Raw genomic sequence first — 16,392 nt, 5'->3', positions numbered from 1 at the left:
CACAAGAATAGATTAAAATGCTTCTGGTTAGTCTTGATATAGCATATTTGTTTGTCAGGCTTTCTGTGGTTCCCACATTAACATGTTTGAAAGAGGGAGGTTGTAGGGTCAGGTGGGAGCTGCACAGCTGGAAAAATGTCAACAAGATTAATAAATACCCACTTTCCCCCTTCTCCATGAAATAAGCCATTCCTGTGCATATTTCATTACATGCACATGGTTTCATGTACACCTGCACCATGGAGTGTGGATTACTGGCTATTGTGGAGAAATTGATGGTTTTGAAGGATTGAAGGTTCTGGGTGTGCTGGTTTGTATCAGTACCTCTGGGACTGAGCCCTCCCCAGCCACCAGTGTCTGTGGGGCCAAGTGAAGCCAGCTCTCATCTGCTGCCCAGATCCATTCCTGCTGTGGCCCTGTCAAATGGATGGCTTTTTACTGGCCCCCAAGCCTTTTAATGCTTTTAGACTGATCAATTTAAAAGACTTGTTAAAAACAGAACTATGGGATGACGGGCTCTTATTGATTGGGGAAAATAACCAAATTTTGTATAGGTAGTGCCTCCAGACATTGTAATTAATTTGATGTGAATAAAGATCGGATAGTACTACAGTTTATTGATCGGAGAAAAGTATCTTTCTTGTTTATTCAGTAGCAGAGATCATTAGGACTTTTAATTTCCCTTTATGTTAAGTCTGACACTACTATATCAATTCTTCTTCATTCTCTAGGAGTGACATATACTGACAAGGTGCCAACAACTTATGATAATTTTTAGGAATATTCTTATTTGTCTTGTCCTTGCAACATCTGAAATTTCTTTATTAGACAAACAGCATTTATAATCTTTAAAAAAACTAAAAATCTTGGGACTAAATTCTTGTAAATTATTTTTATGTCTGTAGTCCTGCACTACAGCAGCAGTCTCAGTACAGGTTGCCAAGTATACTGATCATTTCCATCCTTCCTCTTTCAGCAACAGGTCGACCCCCAGCAATCATGACCGGATCCAGCGCCTGCGACAGGAGTTCCAGCAGGCAAAGCAGGACGAGGACGTGGAGGACAGGAGACGCACGTACAGTTTTGAGCAGCCGTGGGTGAGTGTGCAGGGCCTGCCAAAGCTGGGATGCTTGGCTGACTCCTGCTGTTCCTGGGTGGGTTGGGAGCAGACCAAAAGGGAGGCAGGGTGCTCTGCCTCTATACTTCTGCCCTTGCTGTGATCCCCATTTTTGGTTCATTGATGTTTACTTCAGTTCTAAGCTTCTACAGCCATCTGTCATGGGTGCAGACAGCATTATTTGCTCCGTGGTTAGACCCTTGACTCTGCGAGTTACTGCTTGGATTAGTATCAAAGGCAATACCTATTGATCTGAAATTTTGAAGGAAAACCAGAATAAAATACATACTAAAAATAAATAATGGAAGATGTAACCTTGTAAATGCTATTTTCTCTGAAGCAATATCACTGTCTAGTTGTTTTCATAAAGGCAGAACTATGTCTTTTCACAGTAAAAGAGAGATGAACCTCCTTTACAATAGTACCACTCTGACACTTACATTAGCTGAGACAGTTCTGTATTGAGTTATATGTCCTAATTGATCTTTTAAATCCTGTTCAAACTGATCCAGTAATGTGATACAATTATTTAAATACATGTGCTTATCTTGATTAACATAATTGGATGAATTAGTGCTGCCTTTTAATCAATTACATATCCTAAATTAGGATCCTTTAAATATGAGACAAAAACTGTAATTTTGTTGAAAATTCCATGGTAAAGACAGTGAACAACTTAGTTTGTGTTCCCAAAAAACTGGGGACTGTGTGGTGACAACAGTAGAATCTCTCACAGCTTCCTCTGAAGCAGGTGAGGGTGGTGAGTTTGAGTTATTGTTGCTCAGCATTGCCATGCACACGAGGCTGAGGTGAGAATAGCCAAAGAGTCACATGTCTGTGTATGAAGTCACTGAGAACAGCAGATACAGGCTTCTCTTTTCTTGTATTAGAAAACATCTAGCTTCCTCTGAAATTGAATAAATAATATAAACTTCTTTTTATGAGCAGATGCTTTCAGTTTGAGGTGGGGAAGGTAATGTGCTAGCTCATCACAGGGATAGTTCAGCCATTTGGGGTAGGTTGGGGCTGGGTGTAGTTGGTACCTTCTGTTACCCATACCAGCTACTGTTTTGTTTCCAAATGAGAGATTTCAGCAACATTCTTGGGAAAACTGTGTATGAGAAAAGCTTGCACTCTTGAAGACTTGAGAACTTAACTACTGAAGGTCGTGGGCCAAATTGTTGTATATCTAAATGCCATAGCAACTTCAGACAGTCAACTTGGCTTTTATTATACGTTCTTGTAAAGAATGAGAAGGGAGTTATTTGGATGACAGACTGATTACCTTAGGAATGGAATAATTTCCTAAATTCTGGGTCAGAACATTGACCTTTCTATTTTCTCTTTTTCAAACAAATGGTATCTCTCTGTTTACTCCCCTTCTACAGATCATGCAAATGAGCTCAAAGTGACTAATTCAGCTTAATGTATTAATATTAGTTCTGAAGCTTATTGTTGCTTTTGTAGGAGCTGCTCTGTTGTTAAATACATAGGTGACCAAATGTTTTATTTTAGATAAGTACTTTAAAAAAAAAGTTGCCCAAAGTCTATTTGACTTATAATTTTATTTTTCCATCATGTACTCCAGCCTTTCAAGATCACAGTGCTTGGAAAGGATAAAGCAATGATCTCATCCATTTCAGCACTTCACAGTAATTTCAGTTTTAAAGAGCCATAATCCTGTTCTTTAAGGAGTGTGTTGTACTACTTTAACATGTTAGTCTAAAATGATGGACTTGAGACAACCTCTCAAAACAGATCCAGATGTGTTATTAAATACTGATGACATCAAAAAAATGCAGAATTGGTTTACAATACACGTGTAGGAAAATACTTAGATACATTCATCAGTGTCTTTTCAGTCTTCTCCATCTGTGAGCTGTTGGTTCCAAACCACAGCAGTGCAAAGTGCAACTGTACGTGGGCCATTGTTGAAAAGAGTGTTTTCACCTGAGGGAGATGGGTTGTGCAGCCTGCATAAACAAAAGGCTTTGCATACAGAGAAGCCTCTGAGCCACAAGACAGCAGCCAACTCTGACCTGGTTTGGATAGAAAGAGAGGAAAAACCCATCCTTGGAGAAGTGTGTGCTACGAGGTGATAAGTAGTTTGCATTTCTCATTACAGAGCTGATGGGATGGTTGAGGATAGGGAATGGAGTGCTGATGTGATGGGAGACTGTTGGAAGTATAAATGAACATGGGGTTTGCAGTGGAAGTAATGGATGCTGATGGAAATCTGGCAGCTCTGAGGATGTTCAGAGGAGCTCAATGCCTCAGAAACCCACTAATATATTATAAAAATGGTCCTGTAAACCTCACCAACTCCAATTCCTCTCAGATTATTAATGGTCTGTGACACAGGAGTCCATTTACCTGTGACAGATACCTTCAGTCTCCTCCCTAGGTGGGAGGCAGCTCTCATTCCATGGAGCGCAGTTCTGAGTGGTACCTGTGGGTGCCTGGCCCATCCCTTCCTGCTGAGGCCCATCAGGTGAAGGTCATTTCTCTGTAGCTGAGCAATGCAACAGCGCTGGGCTTTTTGCCCCACCGTGTTTGTCCTGGCAGTAAACAAAGTACTTGACTGCCTGCGTCGAGTTCAACAGCACCAGGCAGCGTAACAGACACAAAAAGTGATAGTGCTGGAATGAGATGGCACTGTCTATTAAGCAGCATAACATTTCTGCTCAAGGCCATTTGAATGACACACTGTTAGGGTTTAAATAACTGCCTAAATGTTGCAACATCGAGCCTTCTCAAATTCACTGGTTCTGTAAGCTGAGTCAAAGCATTATGGAAGGGATTTTTGTATTCCTTTATTTTAGGATGACTTTCTCAGGCATCATAGCTTTTCTTTCTTTTCTTTTATGTGGCGTTTTTTATGTGTTTGTATTTCAAAAAGTGAGGTACAAGAGGCTTTCAAGGGCAATACTATAGGCCTGATGTTGCATGGGAAAAAAATATAAAAATAACATAAAATTTAATTAATCCATTTTAATCCTGCTGGTGTTAATTCCAGTCAAAGTGCAGAAATGTGTATCTGGACATGCAGAATTGCATGGAATTACAGTGTGTCTGGTAATATTTAAGGCCCTTGATGTTGCTATGGCACTTTAATACTAATGAGGATTCTTTGAGGGTTGATTTTTCTGTCTCGTACCAAAGCTGAGCCTCTGTTTTCTGTGCTTTTCTGGATTTTGTTAGGTCTGCTGAGGCTTACCTTGTACCAGTTCCAGACTTTGGGGACTTTGTTGTAATTTGTTCCACATCTTGTATTTTTGCCTAGTCACATCTTGATTAACAGACACACCCACCCCTTCAATAACAAAACCACAGCTCTGTAGCCCTAAATGCCATGGGAGTGAACAATCAAATTTAAAAAAAGAGCATTTTAAATCCATGGAAAACACTACAGCTGCTTGCCAGTCCTGTTTCTGGAAGCACATCAGTGATCCAAAAAGCCCACAAAGATGCTTGAGGGACAAAAGTTGGTGCTTTATTTCATCATATTCAATACAATAATTGGTGCTGAAAATGGGAGGTGGCAAATTCCATTCACAAATACATTCATCTCCAGTCATCCTGGATCTGTTTGAATGACAGGAAAAATCTGCTGTTGAGAGAGCAGCTCAGTAAAACGTACTTTAAATATTTAGGAGTCAAATAAAAATATGCTTGATTTTCTAAAGATAACAGCTAACTGGGTCATAATATATACACTACCTGACTTGGCTGAGTATAGCTTTAATTACATGCACAAATTTGTGAAAAATAAATAATTACATGATTTTCATATAGGAAATACTCCAGGAGTCCTAATAATATATTTATACATGGTTTGTTAACTAAAGGCTCAGAAGTGCTGGGGATTTTTTCTGCTTGGGTGTTTTCTGATGTTTGTTGCTGTGTAGGACTTGTCTCTATAGAAAAAAATCCTTTTTTTTCTGTTTAATATATTTATTTCTTATCCCCGTAGTCAAGTCCTTGACCTTCTCAAAGCCATACTAAATTTTAAATAGTCTAAAATTCTTTAGGAAACATTTTTATTGCTATAACTTTGACCATAGCACATTAATATTACCTGAAAAAATGAATAACAGTCTTTACTCAACGTAAACATTGTAAAGTTTATATCAGTCTGTAAATTATGTAGAGTTACTCAACACATTAATGAGTAAGAGAAGTATTGTAACAATTCTTTCTATTATTAATCCATTTCAAGCATCTATTTTAGGATATTTTATGCAAGATATTAGGCAATATCTAACAGAGTATTGCAGTAGACAAAAACCTTAGAAGCTAAATTGCAGTTTCTCCTATCCCACTATATCTTTCAGAGAGGAAACCAAAATTATTATAATGACTTTTAGGAAAGTGTGTCCACAGGTAATTTCTCTTTTCCTGTGTAGTTAATATCCATTTTAAATCTGCAAAGGATTTAATAAAACACTAGCATTTTTTGCTACAGTTTAAGCTCTAACTTTAACATTTTTTTTTTATTTTTAGCCTTTTTTTTACCCACTAGCTTTAATCTACTGATATATTTGAAATAAAAAAAAAAATGAGATATAAGATTTTAAAATTAAATTAAGTTGTTTTAGTTAATAAAAAAATATTTATACCTCACAGGCATACAGTGAGCATAAATACCTCAAGCAGAATTTCAGGGCTTAGTGGTTTGTTTCTGCCATAGTGAAGATTTTCCTTCTGCTGCTCCTAATACAGAACAGAAATCATTGTTCTATTCTGCTCAGCTTCCTACATGTACACCATAGAAAGGCACAGAAAGGGATGGGATTTTCTTATTACATGTTGTTTGAGTTAATACCTGCACCTGTTGGCAATTTTTAAAAGACATGCTGCTATATGTTCTGTTCACCATAGCAACATAAACACAAAGATGGAAGTAAAAATAGTTTTCAAGGACATCTCCCAGAGACACTGAATGTTTTTTATCATTTTGAATTTTGATATACACAGTTACTGGATTGTCTGTCATCTGTGCCAAGAACATTTACACATAAAGCAGGCAAGGTCATTTAATCTTATCTATTTCTAATTAGTGCTGCACTATGAGAACCACAGACTTTTGGGGGGGCCTTTTGCCTGCCAAGTTCCCAGATGAACTTGAAACTTCTTGGTTAAACACAGAGCTTAATAAAATAGTGGTCTTTTTTAATAGCTGGGAAAATACTAAGTTGGTCCTTTAATAATCTCCTTGTTAACTATTTCTTTATCAACCCAAAGAGTCCCATGAGTCTGAGCAAGCACGACTCGCAGCCTGTTCCTGTGCTCTAGGCTGTCACATAGGCATGTCACTGTCACTGGTAGATCTCCTGTCACCTGAACTGGTTGGGTCCCCCTGAAAAGCCATGGCCCCATGATCTCCTCTCTGCAATTCAGTGGCAGCTTTCATCTGTGCCATTCCTGAGGGATCCCTGCTGCCACCATGCAGGACTACCCTGTGTGGGCAGAAATGCCACCGTGCAGAGATGGAAGCTGTGTGGGCAGCCCCTAGGATAGGTAGGAAAAGAGAGGAGGGACATTTGTCCCTAAAATACGTTGCTCTGGACTGCTGATAATGCTCACTGCAACTTAGGCACGAGGGTTACATGTTCTGTTAAAGAGCTACTCTCTGTAACATGAAAAAATGTTTGCATTAAGTGAGAAGGTGGAAACTTTAAACTTTGCAACCGTGGTTTTAAATTAATGTATCTTTGGGAAGAGAGCTGTGTAATTTCATCTATCTTAAATGCTAAATGTTGTTTAACAATGCTGAATGCACTATCATTGCCACTTAAATGTATTGTGGAAGACATGAACATACATTTATTTGTATAACTCAGCCCTGGTTGTTATTGTGGCCTTGACCACATCCTAATTTAAAAGGTCAGTGCTTGTCATACATCTCACTGCAAGCAAGGCCAGAGTTCTTATCAATCTGTTCTGTGAGGACCGAGCTGTTGCCAGCTTTGTTGGATGGTTTCAGGTTGTTATAATTGTACTTAGCCTTGTGTTGATATCAGTGTTAGAATTACGATGTTGCGTGTGTTCCTTGTATGTGTTTTTTTGCTCTGTAGAAAGATCTGAAAATAGTGCAACATTTTTTTCTTAATTTTCTCCATTTTATGCTAACATAAATGGGCTAGATAGTTATATAGATGTATGTTTAGGAATGTATTTTATTAAAATGTATGTGTGTAAAAGCATATTATGAGAACTGAGACAAAATTACCAATAAGTTTTTGAAGAACAAAGTTACTTATTACATAAATATTTCAGCACATTGAAAAGTTATATCACTGTATGGAGATTTGCATTTTTACTGAGCAAATTAAGGGTCCAAAATGGATTATATTAAATCTCTATATCATCATAACCATATATCAAGGATATTCACAATGGTATCACTGAGGTTTTGAATGAAAAGTTTTGAAAGAAAGGCCTTTTCATTAATAAGATGGTTGAATGTACCTGTCTATGTGTATATATGTTATGATATGGAATATATGGTTGCATACAAAGGGAGGATTTTTGTGTCTCATTGACATATTTTTGGATACTTGAAATGAGGTAAGAGATTCAATTATATGAACAGCTTATTGTAGATGTGAACAACATTCAGACTAAATATATGTCCTTTTCAGTTTAGCTAAGTATTGCAAATCCTCTTAGTTTAACAGAGTATACCTTCAGTAAATCAGATAATGGATTTGAGATGTTTGCCTTTAGACCCATCAAATTATAAATGTCGCCCATTAGATGAAATTCTTTCTGAGCTGCAGAGAATCCAGACCTGACTCCTCAGATCCTGTCATTCTGGCCATGCACTACAGCAGGCAGACAGGAGTGACAGCTCCTGCCTCTATTGAACCATTGGTTCTTCTGTGCATTAAAAAGAAATATCTCTGAAGTTACATTTTGATCTTAGTCCACTCGTACTCCATTATGGCTTTCAGAGCCTCTGTCACTTTACTGCAGGCTTTTGTGGGAACTTCATCTCTCCGCCTGTGTGTGTGTGTGCATTCTAGGTGGTGCATTTTATTGTCCTGTATAAACCTAAACTGAGTAGCAGCTCAGTCCTATCTCCACCTTTTTGGTGATTTAACCATTCTCTGTACTGCCAAGTTCTTTAATCCCTTATATTTACAGCCAACTGAAAAAAGTGAAACTGTTTTCAATAATGAGTAGCAGCTCAGTCCTATCTCCACCTTTTTGGTGATTTAACCATTCTCTGTACTGCCAAGTTCTTTAATCCCTTATATTTACAGCCAACTGAAAAAAGTGAAACTGTTTTCAAATAAAGAGAAGCAATTCTGATTTCATGTCTTATCTGTGATAACTACTTTCTCACATATGACATAATGTAGCTGCAAGCTTTCCAATGTTGTTGAAGTGAAACCCATGAAATTAGGAGATTGGCTGTAAAATCTTAGTTTAAATGTTTTTATTCTTTATGGGGAAGTTGATATGGGAACTTTTGAGTTTCCCTCTGGTTTGCTCTAAGTTGCTTATAACCACACAGGACAGGATTCACAAATAAACCCTATGATTTTTTAGGTAATCACTCCCTTCTGTAAGCTGAGCCCTTCAATAAAATACCAAATGTCAGAAGACTCTCAATAAAGTCAAGAAAGTTAGAAATGTTGACATATGCAATAACTGAAACACTGCTCTGTATGTGTAGCCCTTATTTAATATAGTAGGAAATCTCTGTGGGGGTTGTTGGTTTGGACATACATATGTACAGCTTATTCATCTCTTAAGAAAATTTCCCACAAGGCTGACACATGATTCTGTTTTCTCAATTTGTTGCTTCATCTCACCATTCCTAAAGTATTTTTTCATTAGAAATGCTGTTTTACTGAGGTCTTTACAGAGTAAAAAGTAACCTATTCTAAAATAGACATTACTGTTACATTCAGGATTCTCTTAAATGAGTTCACTGTTATTCCTAGTCTGTGCTTTCACATTCTGATTCTTTCAGCCAGAAATCTTCTTATAATGGGAAAATTGTACCTGTTAAATTCAGACCTGAGACTGATGCTCTGTCTGAAGTGCATTCTCATTGACAACAAATTTCTAAAAGTTGTACACCTGTTTAAAAGTTGTTGTTTCTGGCTACCTGCAGGTACATGACTATAGTAAGACACGTCACAAATGACAACTCTACTTTCTAAAACTTGTCTTCTATGTGCAAGGCTTTTGGAAAGCTTTTTCTCTTGCATATATTTGTGAGCCATTAAGATCTCTTTCTTCTGCAGAAATTATAATGGAAAAAAAAACAAGAGATGTTTGTTTTGAGGAAAAGCAGAGATAAAAAGGCAAAACAGTAAGTCTGAGACAAGCTGTTTCAGTCCCAGGCTCAGACAAGTGGTTATGGTCCCTAACCTTCCCATATTTAAACTTACATATTTTGAATAGTACTGGTAATTTAAGGAGAAAAAACATTCTGTGTTCCTTGTTAGTAAAACAACAAGAAAAGCCCATAGTATTCTTTGATTTTTGTGACACTTTATTTTGCAAAATGAAATCACAAAATCTGAAAAAAAGTGATAGGTATCTCTACAAAAGTAAACTTTTCCATGTTCCAAAGTTTGAATCCAGCCATTCTGTCAGATCTTGACCTGTAATACTCTATTCCCAGAAAGACCATCCATTTTCACTTGATCTTAGTATTGACTTCAACGTTTCAAATTGTCACTTCATGAAGATCCTACTCAAAGATACAGGAGTGGTCATTGTCCACAAGAGACTTGCTGGATTTATCTATTTGATCATATTGAACCAGAAAATTTTTCCCAGTCCCTAGGCCAACTGAAAAATAGAATGGTTTCACTGAGGCAGAGCATCACTTGAGTGTTTTGGTGATGTTCAGAGGAGCTGCTGTGCTACTTCCCCTCGCAAATCCTTAGAGGGATGTAGAACTTAGCATTACCATGGCTAGGACAACTCAGAGTCTGAAAATCTGGTCCACTGACTTAATTTAAATTACAGCATTGCCATAAAAGCATAACCCATTCTGGATGATTCTTTGCTCATACATCTCAGAAATAGTAGGTCAGAAACAGAATTTGTGGCACAGGCCACTGTTACGGGTCAGAATTTAGCCTAATTATTGTGCAAGAGCTGCATGAATAACATGTTAAAACAAATATCGCTGTATTTGTACAACAGCAATTTAAATGATAGCTCTTTTGTGGGTGTTTTTCTGTTCTGTTTAAGACACTTTCGTTTTGTTTTGTAGCCAAACACCAAGACGTACTCACAGAGCGGCAGGCACTCGGTGTCAGTAGAGGTCCAAATGCAGCGGCAGCGGCAGGAGGAACGGGAGAGTTTCCAGCAAGCCCAGCGCCAGTACAGCTCCTTGCCCAGGTATGGGAACTTCTGAAGCTCTTTGTGCCTAGGAGCCTGCAGCTAATTTCATTTGTAGAGGAAAATGTCATGTCTTGCGCAGACACATTTTGTTCAGCATTGATATCAGGTGGAATGTATTCACTGTGGAAGAAGCATAGAATTTCTTAAGAGAGAGCATGTGGTAGCTGAGAATTGCTTCAGAGAATTTCTTCAGAGCTGATTTCAGGGGAATTTGATGACATTCAGCACCCAATAGAATTGAAATATTAAAACAAACCTATTCTTTGTGGGACACCATTCAGTTTAATTTTCTGCAATTAAAAAAGTCTCCTGAGCATGACATGAGGTGTCCCATTTTGATATGTCAGATGATTTTTTTTTCTCTTGCCTAATTCCTTACTGGGTAGCAATTCTATCACTGAGGTGTTACTACAGAAAAAAATTAAAAGGGAAAAAATTTTAAGACCTCCAACAAAAAAATATGGAACTGAGAAAATTATCCAAGAAACCAAAGGTCTTCAAGTTTTCATATACAAATCTTTTTAATAGATATAGAATGCTGAAAATTATTCAGTTTTTTGTTTAAACAAACCTACTTTTTTAAAAATAGTAGGTGTTTTAAAGGACTAGTTGTTTGGGCAAAATGGCTTTTACTTGATATTTACTTTTAAGAATTAATAGAAGTTTAGCCAGCTTGTATTACAAATTAACTCTCATAGTTAAGCATTATGCAAATAGTCTTTGCATTTTGAAATATCAGCAATGGTTGAATGGAGAATAATTTACACCAGAGCTTGGTGTCAAATTGCTTTCCGATAAGGCTGTATTATTTTTCATTACTTGTGTGGAAATGGTGTGGAAAAAAAATTTGTTGTGACAAGATATGTTTTACCAGGTATATTATAACTCTTTGTTTGGAAACAAATATAAGCCTTATAGCAAAGTTATCTAGCCATGAACTCTTACCTTAGCAGTGTCTTTGAAAATAAAACAGTTTCAGATTTTCAAATGCTTTAACACCTTTCAGTGTAAAATTTTTCTGTTAAGTTTGGAAGGTGGGAAAGGGAAATGTAAAGTTCCTGTGTTTTCTGAGATCGTTAGTTTCTCATCTCGAAAATCTTTATAACCCCTCTTCTTTTTTATTCTGCCTTCCTTTGGAGGTGACCACACCTATTAATGCCATATTGTTTCTCCTGAGAAATTCTCTTTCAGTTATGCTGGTCCCACTCAACCATGTTCATTTATAGTTTTAAAACTATGATTCTTTAAACTTGCTTCCCCTGTTCACAATTGCTGGTAGCATTTAAAAGTTAAAATCAGTTGCTGTGTTGTTCAGTGGCAGAAATTAAAAACTCTAAGGTGAAAATTAATCTACAAGAAAGTTAACAAGAAATATGAAAAATAGATCATAAAACAGCTCATAGAAATGCTTGTTTTGAAATAGTTACTGAGAACTTTACTCAAGGTGGTTTTCAACATGAGAAATGGCTAGCAATCTAGCATGTTACTGTGTAATTAATGGTAATTTAATGGATTAGTTTGAGCTCTCTGGGTGTTTCAGCTGTGCTGAGAGCAGACAGAACTGCAGGGCTAACGTTCAGCACTGTAAACACCACAATACTCCTATAACAACCTGGGGCATGGAGTTCTCCAGCTTTACAAACTGTTCCTAACACTGTGACTGATCTTTAAAGATATCTTACTGTTTCTCTGAAACCTAGGTCCCAAGCTTAATGTTGCAACCATGACTGTGTAATGATTGAAGTTTGTACTCTGGCTTGAGCTTTGTTGCCTTTCATCCTGTGAATTCTCTAAGTGCCTCCTATTTTTATCCCTTTGCACATTCAAATCTTTAGTACTGAAGGCAAATAAACTCTTGAGTCAATTTTAAAGGAACTTCCCAGCAAAACAGGGAAAGTGTGCCAACTAATTTTGAACAAGTACCAGAAAACAGTCAGTAAATTAAATTGGTTCAACTAGTCATCCTCTTGTCCCATGTGAAACTGTAAGAACAAGGTTTGACTCCATGTTAATTTTGTATTACTTAAAATTTATCTTGCTCTAGATCAGGAACCTGACAGTTTCATAGCCTACAGAGGTTCGTTCAATTTGCTCTTATCCAGGGAGTGATAAAACATGACTCAGAAGCATTGCTGCTTTGGCAAAGTTGGATATGAGATTACCAATAACAGCTTAAAAATTTTGTAAGAATTTACATTATGTCGTAATTATTTCTGCAATAATTCCCATTTATCTTGCATAATATTTTTTCATCCAGAGGCCTCAGCATCACTTATGAAATAAGGTAGATATGGTAATTTTCAAATTATACATGTAGAAGGAAGATTGCAAAAACATTAAGTGAGTTTTTACTTTTAGTAATGGTAGAAAAATTTTCCAGTTTTCCTGTCTCCCCACTGCATATTCATTGGATGAGGCCACACTGTCATACGTGATGACATGAAAAACCAAGCCATATATAAACAACTAAATTATTTTCTTATTGATTTATGTTGCAATATATTTTATTTTATTGCTTGATTCTCATACTCTAATTTTAATCTCAAAGTGGGTATCTCTTTTGCTGCAGCACAAAATTGTTTTACTTTATCACCACCAATCTTATTTTAAATTCATACAAGCATCTAGCAGTTTGATAGTAAATTAAAGTTATTTCAAAACCATAATCTGTCTTCAAAATAATGTGGTGATTTATTGTGAAAAGAGATAAGAATTTGTAATTCCTATGTGTATTTGGCCTATTTATCTACACCCTGGAGCCAAAAAATGAGCAAAAAATGTTATCTCTGCCTCTTCTTTGATGAAAGCTATAGCAGACTGGGAAACACTCCTTATAGCACAAAATTCCTTAGTTCTGGACATGGGAGGAAGAAACTGGAACTACCTCTCAGTAAAGAGCTTTATCTTCTGATTTGTGCAGTGTTAGGGCAAGTGTTTTGAGGACCTGCCTGTTGCACATTTAATCAAGTGTCAGTCTAGATTCAAATATGTCATGAGTGACTTTACAATTGCTGGCTGTTACCAGCATTCTTAGGAAGCACAGAAACAGGTCTTGGTCTTTCCCAGTCTGAAACTGAATTGTAACACTTTTTTCTTGAGAACATGAGGGTAATTGTAGCTGGATGGGTTTTCATGGCGTATTCCTCCTGCAGAGGCCAAGAGATATAGTTCAGCTCTCTAGGAATTCTCCCAACAAAAGGGACAAGAAATAATTTTGGGGCAGAAGAGAACTGTGACTCTAGAAAGTGACTTCTACCAGATGCCATCTCTGATGGCATGGCAGAAGCTGCCTTCTTTCCAGTGACTGTTGTCAATAACAGTTGAAGGTGAACCAGAACATTTGTCTTAAAAACCTTTTTCATTTTTCTTTTCAGGCAAAGCAGGAAAAATGCCAGTTCTGTATCTCAAGACTCCTGGGAGCAGAATTATTCCCCTGGAGAAGGGTTCCAGACTGCAAAGGAAAATCCCAGATATTCCAGCTACCAGGGATCAAGGAATGGCTATATGGGGGGACATGGCTTTAATGCCAGGGTGATGCTAGAAACACAAGAACTGCTCCGTCAAGAGCAGAGGCGGAAAGAACAACAACTGAAAAAAAAAACTTCTTCTGAAGGGCCTAGCAACTATGACTCGTATAAAAAAATTCAGGACCCTAATTATGCCCCTCCTAAAGGTCCTTTCAGACAAGATGTACCGCCTTCACCATCTCAGGTAGCGAGGCTGAACAGATTGCAAACACCAGAAAAGGGAAGACCGTTTTATTCTTGAGGTGAAGAAAAGGAGGATCAACTTAACATGCAATAAGGAACATTTTCATATAAAGACTTATATTTTGAAAACTTTTTATGCTGATGGTACTAAGGAATATATCCGTTTTCTATTTCAGTGCCTTTGAAAATCTGGGCAAAGCATTGGTGGGCCTTACGTCTTTGCCGTTCTGTCCCAAGTGTTGAATCCATGGAAGGGCGTTCCACCATTTGACAATCACAGTGGAAGTGAGCAGTGCTGTCCCTGCCTTTCCAGTTCTGTAGCCCAGTCCTGTAGCTGTCAGTGGCTTTTTGCTAGGATTTGTTGTAATGTGTTTTACTTTGCAGTGACTTATTACACCAACATGCAGCTTTGTGGCATAAAATGAATGAATTTGAGGTTGAAGGAAGCATTGACATGTCCTTTATTATTTCTCTCGGGTCAGAAGGAGGTGTACATATCACTCTTGAGTGGATAAGGCTGAGCTCTACTCTGAATTGCAGTTGGAGTTCTGATATGTTTTATGGTGGAGTCATTGCCAGTCTTTGTTGATCAATATTTAAGTGTCTATATGCTGAAAAACTATCCTTCTTCTATTATGCACATACGCACTCTTTTTTTCCTCTCTCCCCACTCTGAGCTTATTAAAAAAGCCTTTATCCTGACTCATGAGGAAAACAATATTAAGCTTTCAGTTATCCTGAGAATCCTGTTCCAATTGCCTTATAATCTTAATGCACAGTCCATTACAAATGAAATAACTGGAGAGAGATTATTTATACAGACACAGGGAAACCTTTGACAAGTATATTTCACTATTTTATTAAAGATGGGAAATTATGAACACACATGCAATTGAGTTCTGCTTTGCTTTGCTTCTAAATTAATTTGGTCATATGACACTTGTACCTAGGAAGAGAACTAGGGAGGGTGTTCATGTCAGCTCATCTAGTACACAGTAGTCTTTGGACAAATTTTGGAGATAGCTCCAAGCAAGAGCAGAGGAAATCAAAGTTTTTCTTTGGATCAAATAGCTGTAAAGAGAACAATTCCCTCTTTTTCAACATTGTGAAGCTTTGTGGACAATTTACTTTGTGCTTCCATAAACCATATTGTTACATCGTGATGCTACATTAAAAAGAAACCTTTAAGTACATGAATGAGAGATAAATGGAGACAAACTGTTACACATCATCCTGAAAACATGTCAGTATCCAAAAATTACTAAAGCAAAATGATTGCTTTAGCAGAGAGTAATATTTGAATGTGCATATGGGATATGAGAATTTCTTTTGCAGCAGCTGTTTTTCTGTTTGTTGGTCTGAACTTCATGTATTGTAAAAGATATAGCTGGGTTTCTGAAGTGCCTGCAAATCCTGATGTGAAAAGGCTTGAGAATGGATATTGTGTAAAAAAAGGAGAGAAAGCAAGAAAAAAGATCATGTATTGCGTGATTTAAAAAAAAAAAAAACTATTTTTTTTTACTGGCACATTTTATTTTTGCGCCAACTCATTTCTAGAATGTATGTGAAATATCAGCACACGTATCTACGTCTTTTATGCCTGTTTGTTAACAGTTTTTGTTGTTAATAATGTACTCCATGTTTAAAAGTTCTTATTAGTGTAAGCACAGTGACGTTGGATGACAATAGCTTTTTTACACAGAATTTACAAAACTGTGTAAAATGGCTTTTCCTTGTACATATGAAATTTAGAATAAAAGGCTGTTTCCATCCTTGTCTTGGTATTGCCTGTAGACCCTTATGAAAACTGCTGCAGACACTGAGTTAAAAAAATTCCTAACAGATGTTGTTTTATACTATTCTTAATGGTTTGTGTGTGTCATCTTGTGAATGCTTATAAACAAAGGAGAAGAGAAGAGAAGAGAAGAGAAGAGAAGAGAAGAGAAGAGAAGAGAAGAGAAGAGAAGAGAAGGAAAAGGAGGAAAAAGGAAAAGAAAAGAAAGAAAAAAGAAAAGAAAAGAAAAGAAAAGAAAAGAAAAGAAAAGAAAAGAAAAGAAAAGAAAAGAAAAGAAAAGAAAAGAAAAGAAAAAGTTTACAGCCCATCTGAGCACCTGAAGGCTGCCTCTGAGGCAAAACCCACATTGTTTTATGTGTTGTGTTATTTTAGGCCATACCTATGACATTTAGGAA

The 16,392-nt window shown here is 37.0% G+C and overlaps 1 protein-coding gene across 11 annotated transcripts in view; it reads left to right on the top strand.

The window, feature by feature from the left end:
* Positions 1-16,184, top strand: part of PARD3 (par-3 family cell polarity regulator) — a 442,615-nt gene extending 426,431 nt beyond the window's left edge. For all 11 annotated transcript variants that reach the window (XM_041408608.1, XM_041408607.1, XM_041408606.1 and 8 more), the window contains 3 exons: positions 977-1,097; positions 10,362-10,489; positions 13,867-16,184. In XM_041408608.1, coding sequence (XP_041264542.1) covers positions 977-1,097; positions 10,362-10,489; positions 13,867-14,260 — 643 coding nt within the window. In that variant the 3' untranslated portion in view covers positions 14,261-16,184. The remainder of the gene's footprint in view (positions 1-976; positions 1,098-10,361; positions 10,490-13,866) is intronic.
* Positions 16,185-16,392: the final 208 nt, after the last annotated feature.

This window comes from Onychostruthus taczanowskii, unplaced genomic scaffold (genome assembly GCF_017590055.1).
Source record: "Onychostruthus taczanowskii isolate IOZ18803 unplaced genomic scaffold, ASM1759005v1 scaffold3, whole genome shotgun sequence".
Taxonomy (NCBI): domain Eukaryota; kingdom Metazoa; phylum Chordata; class Aves; order Passeriformes; family Passeridae; genus Onychostruthus; species Onychostruthus taczanowskii.
The sequence above is the reverse complement of the archived record's forward strand: the minus strand, read 5'-3'. Positions and strand labels throughout refer to the sequence as shown.